The following is a 6,064-nucleotide window of genomic DNA, read 5'->3' on the forward strand; positions in this document are numbered from 1 at the left end:
CCCAATTTTAAGGCCCTTGCTTAAATATAAAAATCTCTCTCTTAAAGTCCTGAAATTAGAAATGATTAAAGTACTGAGCTAAAGGCAGTAGTCATCACAATGTGGGCTTTCCATGGAAATTTGTTCAACATGCAGTAGCCATTATGAAATAAGCAGCTGTAGCTATGATGTTTAGTTTAATTCAGTTCAATGAAATTGAATTTACAGTTGCAGCTCATGGAAATGCAGAGCATTACAGTGTCTATATGATTAGACTTTGAAGCAAAAAGTCAATGACAGTCAATTTCTTGGAAAAACACCCTCATAGCAAGATACAAGATATTAAATATATGGACATTTAGGTTAACATTTCTGTTGCTATGAAAGATTCTGTGCTGTTCTGACAGGTTGCCCATGGCGATCTGAGCTTATCTACAGAGGAAGTCAGAGAGCTGACCAGAAAGAATATCTGGATGTAGACCCGAGTGAGAACCTGATTCCAACAATCAGCACAATAAAGCTGCAGCCATGTGTACTTGAGCTGTGCAAGTTTTTCTCCCAGTGCCTCTGCAGAGGATTCAGCCAGAAAATTAGTCCGCAGAGGTAACATGAATATACGTCTCACACACTCACACACACACACACACACACACACACACACACACACACACACACACACACACACACACACACACACACACACACACACAAAGCATCTACTGCAAAACATCTCCACAGAAGTGTCATACACTCATGTAGCCTCAATGGTACAGACATAATCACACACAAACAATTTACACTGTATTTCTTTCTCTCTAGATACTGCATAGACAGTCATTTTTGGTACGAAAAACACACAGTGGAGGTCTGCAATCGTGTCAAAAGAATCGCCTTCTCCAAGAGTAAGTGCTGGGAAAATAGAAGATTCAAACTAAAAAAACAACAGACTGAAGACTTGAAAACAGGAAGGTTGGATGCTAAGAAAATTTAAATCTCACTGCTGTCCCACAAAAGAACATAAAGATATTTTTAGTGACTTACATTATTAGTAAGTCAAACCTGTACAGGTTCACAGGTTCAACTGGACCAGAAAAAGACTAGGGAAGATTTAAACATGTAATCTTCATATCTGTCGAGTTTGGCCTGTGCTCATGATAGCCTCAGCTTCTTGTTCTTGGCTGACAGAAGTAGAACCTTTTTTGGTTTTCTGCTGTTGTAGCCCATCCAAATAAAGGTTTATTTTTTGTGTTATGCATACTGTATATACAGTATATATAGAGTGAATGGAATGCATACTGAAACAACCTGGAATTTAAAGTGATTCATGCAAAATACTCCAAGCTGATGAACTACAATTAAATAAAAAACTCATTAATAAATTTTAAAAATAAAAAAATGAAAATTGGTGTCTGCATTTGTATTCACCCCTTTTGCTATGAAGCTCCTAAGTTCTGGTGCTACCAATTACTTCAAGAAGTCACATAATTAGTTAAATTAAGTCTACCAGTCTGCGGTCTAAGTGTCACATCATCTCAGCTTACATATATTCCTACTCTGTAAAGCCTGTGCACAACACAACTGAGCAAAAGGCAGCATAGAGCAGGAAGACCGAGGAACTCTCCAAACAGCTCAGGGCCAGAATTTAAAGTATAAATCAGGGTTGGATTACAAAAAAAAATCCAAAACTTTGAATATCCCACAAAGCACCATTAAATCCACCACAGCAAAGTGGAAGGAATACAGACTTGCCAAGAGAGGGCCACCCTCCAAAACTCACAGAGCGACCAAGGAGGACATTAATTTGAGAATCATCCAAAAGACCAAAAATAAACTTGAAGGAGCTGGAGAGCTTCAAAGCAAAGACTGGAGTGTCTGACCACTATTAGCTGAACACTCTACATATCTGGGCTTTATGGAAGAGTCGCCAGCCCTTGCTTAAAGAAAAACACAAGAAAGAATGTCTTGTGTTTGCCAAAAGACAAGTGGGAGACTCTGGAAGAAGGTACTGTAGTCAGATAAGACTAAAATTTAAAGTTTAAGACTAAACTTTTGGCTAGAAAAGAAAATACTTTTTCTGGCATAAACCCAACACCTCTCATCACCCCCAGAAAACCTCTCCACAGTGAAGCATGGTGGTGGCAGTATCATGCTGTGGGGGTGTTTTTCATCAGCAGCTACTGCAAAACCTGTCAGAATTGAAGGAGTGATGGATGGTGAGAAATACAGGGCAATTCTTGAAGAAAACCTGTTTCAGTCTGTCTGTCAGATGAGAATGGGAAAGAGGTTGACTTCCAGCAGGACAATGACCCTAAACACATTGATAAAGCAACACTCAGTTGGTTTATGGAGAAGCATTTGAATGTGTTGGGATGCCCAGTCAAAACCCAGAGCTTAATCCAATAGAGAATCTGTGGTCTGACTTAAAGACTGCTGTACACCAACAGAACCCATCCAACTTAAAGGAGTCTGAGCGGTTTTGCCTGGAAGAATGGGCAAAAACCCCAGTGGCTAGATGTGCTAAGCTCATACAGACATACCCAAAGAGACTTGCAGCTGTAACTGCTGCAAATGGTGGCTCTAGAAATTATTAACTTTGAGGGGGTGAATAGTTATGCACACCCAAGCCTTCTGTTGTTTGCTTAACAATAACAAAATATTTAGCATCTAAGAAATTGTAAGTAAGTTGTGTAAACCAAACATAAATCATTTTAAAATCAATCCATTAAATTCCAGGTTGTAATGCAACAAAATAAGAAAAAGGCCAAGGGGCGTGAATACATCTGCAAGGCACTGTAAGCTAGATCTACAAACACACAGCTTCTGTGAATGAAGTGATGCAAATTCATGTAGGTTATGTTTTTAAAAAGATTCATTAAAATGAAAAGATTTACTGTTTGAATAAAATGTATTAGCCTTGATACTAGAATCCCAGGCACACGGTCACGAAGGGTAATCATAGTTGAGAGAAGTCGGCATTAATTTTGACATTACAGGTTTGCAAATCACTGCTGCAGTGTGATAGATTATGGGACAATTATTATATTACTTATTTAAGAAAATTAGGCATATCTGGGTGCATTTCAGTTTTCTATGACAAGTAGAAATCTGAGCACTTAGAAGTGTGTGTCTGAGAGAGAGGCACAGAGAATGTCTCATTAAACAACACCAGCCATGACTAATGATGTCTAAGGTCAGCTTAGATGCTGTGTGTGTGTGTTGTCACTCAATAAGATACAATATGATTATGTGAATGTGATTCTGGGGTTGAGATAAAACAATGTAAAGTACAGGAAGCCACAGCTTCCACAGCTTTTAGAAACCATTTCAAGTAAGGAATTTCATCTAATTAAGCTCTGTCTTTCTCACACACATGCACTTGCACAGGTCTGAAGCAGAGGTGCCTGGAGAAGATGTGTGTTTAAATGTGAGAAGAGCATGATGTCCCTTCAAGACTGTTACCGAGCAACAGACCAAATCCCTGAACCCTTTCACCTCTGAAAGAAGAGAGAGAGAGAGAGAGAGAGAGAGAGAGAGAGAGAGAGAGAGAGAGAGAGAGAGAGAGAGAGAGAGAGAGAGAGAGAATTTGGTATTGGTTGCAATATATTACCATTAAAATTACCACTGTGGCACACAGTTATACTCCTTTTATGTCATTTATTATCTGAATTACTTCTTAAATAAATTTGAATATGTTCATTGAAGCAGAAATTTACTTTCAGTTTTTCTGATTAGCTTGCTAGGCAACTAATTATTATAATATTTTTGTTTTGCCAAGACTAAAATCCTCTTGATTTTGATTTGTAATTACAATTTAGAGTTAGTAAATGACAGTTTTCACAATATGGAATAACGTATTTTAACTAGAAGGCTCTTACTGTAGGTAACTTGTTGCAAAACATTAGCTAGTTAGGAAAACTGGTCTCTTGACAGGTCTGATGTATAAATTCACTTTAATTCAAGCTTATTGCACTTACCTTGGTTTTTGAATATTATTGAATGTGTTCAGTTCTATAAATCACATCATCAGGATAAGAGAGACTCACCAGGATCACTTTGTGTGCAGAGACCAAAAGTTGCAAATTGTCATCAATCTGAAAAACAAGAAGCCCTGTTAATTGTAGTTCACAAGATACATTGCTCTGCATTCTAACCACCATGGAACAGCAAACATGAACAGGAGCCCTTGATATTCATAATCCCCTTATAGAGTGGAATGTTGTGATGAGGAGGCGTAAGGTTGAGGATCCATTTGCAGCGTTTATTACAGCAAATACACAACGTCAGACAGATCAAGTCAAAGCCGGCAAACACAGGTGTCAGAGGATAAGCAGAGATTGGAAACGAGGGACAGGCAGAAGGTCGAGACAGGCAGCAAGCAAGAAGAAAGTCATAGAGAGGAAATAGGGTCGAGATCAGAAATACAGAAACCATGGAAACGCTCAGAATGATTGTAAGACAAATCGAGATTTCGCAGTGGAGTCAAGTTCGTGAGCAGTTTAAGTAGAGAGATGAAATGAGGAACAGGTGGCGATGCAATCAGTGTAAGTGAAGGATGCTGGGGAGTGTAGTCCGGAACAGAGTTAGAACTCCGGAGACGCTTCTCTGTGCTGGTGCTCTGATCGTGGCGGTGGTTCGGAAGGATCGGGGCTGGTTCTTGGCTCATTGGTGGGTTTCAGCAGTGATGTGTGAAAGGCAGTTGAGATACGATAGTGTGGTGGCAGTGCAATGCGGTACGAGACCGGATTGATTTGTCTGAGAATCCGGAACGGCCCAACGTACCTGGGGCTGAGTTTCCGGCCTGGCAGGCGGAGCCGAATGTCACGGGTGGAGAGCCACACCCACTGGCCAGGTTGACATGCGGGGTGTTCCCTGCGGTGTCGGTCAGCTTGAATCTTTTGACGTCGGATGGCCTGTTGCAGTTGCCGATATGCCGCGCTCCAGGTCTCCTCGCTTCGGCGAAACCAGTCGTCGATGGCCGGCAGGTCAGTGGGCGTGTTGGACCATGGAAATAAGGGGGGCTGGTAACCTTTTACACATTGGAAGGGAGTCAGGCCAGTGGCGGGCTTGATCAGGGAGTTCTGGGCATACTCCGCCCACATCAGGTATTTGCTCCATTCAGTCTGATTGTGTTGCAATACGAGCAGAGGAAGCGAATGACTTCCTGGTTCAACCGTTCGGTCTGCCCATTGGACTGCGGGTGATACCCCGAGGTGAGGCTGATATTGACATTCAGCCGCATGAAGAAGGACCTCTAGACCCGCGAGGTGAACTGGGGGCCCTGTCAGAAACGATGTCCTCCGGTAGACCATAAAAGCGAAAAATGCAACAGTGCAGATTTTCTGCTGTCTCGAAGGCCGTGGGGAGCTTGTCTAGGGGAATGAGGCGGCAGGTCTTCAAAAATCAGTCAGTAACGGTTAGGATGACAGTATGGTTATGAGACCGGGGCAGGTCAGTGATGAAGTCCAGCGGATAAGAGGCTTTCGAGGTCTGGCATATCATGCAGTTCGGACGAACTTGCGATGTCCATGGCCACCAGAACCGGTTCTGGACCAGATGGGTAGTCCCCGTGATGCCAGGGTGGCCGGAGGCGGGGCTGGTATGCAGGAGTTCCAGGAGAGGCATGCGCAGGTTCTCGGGGACATACGTCTTGGCAGGTGGACACTCGGTTGGCGGTAGGGCTTGAGCATTGGCCTGGAAGATCTCGGCCAGGACATCCCACTGAATGGGAGCAAGGATACAAGTCTCGGGGATGATGTTTGTGGTGGACGTATTCTGATCCGTATCCCAGTGTACGCGTGACAAGGTGTCGACTTTAGTGTTCTTGCTTCCGGGTCTGTAGGTAACCGTGAATTGGAAGCGAGTAAAGAACATGTCCGTGGTGGTCCGTGAGAACAACAAAGGGATGTTGTGCGCCCTCCAGCCAGTGCCACCACTCTTCGAATGCCTTTATGGCCAATAGCTCACGGTCTCCCACGTCATAGTTCCGCTCTGTAGGGGACAATTTGCGGGAAAAGTAAGCACAGGGGAACATTTTATTGGATGGTCCCTGACACTGGGACAATATGGCACCAATCCCTGTATTGGA

The 6,064-nt window shown here is 42.8% G+C and overlaps 1 protein-coding gene across 1 annotated transcript in view; it reads left to right on the forward strand.

The window, feature by feature from the left end:
* The window catches only part of LOC113662132 (HERV-H LTR-associating protein 1), a 10,364-nt gene extending 6,819 nt beyond the window's left edge, over positions 1-3,545 (forward strand). Inside the window, exons 12-14 of the mRNA XM_047806039.1 lie at positions 367-582; positions 799-881; positions 3,364-3,545. Of these exons, the coding sequence (XP_047661995.1) occupies positions 367-582; positions 799-881; positions 3,364-3,401 (337 nt within the window). The 3' untranslated portion in view covers positions 3,402-3,545. The remainder of the gene's footprint in view (positions 1-366; positions 583-798; positions 882-3,363) is intronic.
* Positions 3,546-6,064: the final 2,519 nt, after the last annotated feature.

The sequence above is a fragment of the Tachysurus fulvidraco genome, chromosome 22, assembly GCF_022655615.1.
Source record: "Tachysurus fulvidraco isolate hzauxx_2018 chromosome 22, HZAU_PFXX_2.0, whole genome shotgun sequence".
Lineage (NCBI taxonomy): Eukaryota > Metazoa > Chordata > Actinopteri > Siluriformes > Bagridae > Tachysurus > Tachysurus fulvidraco.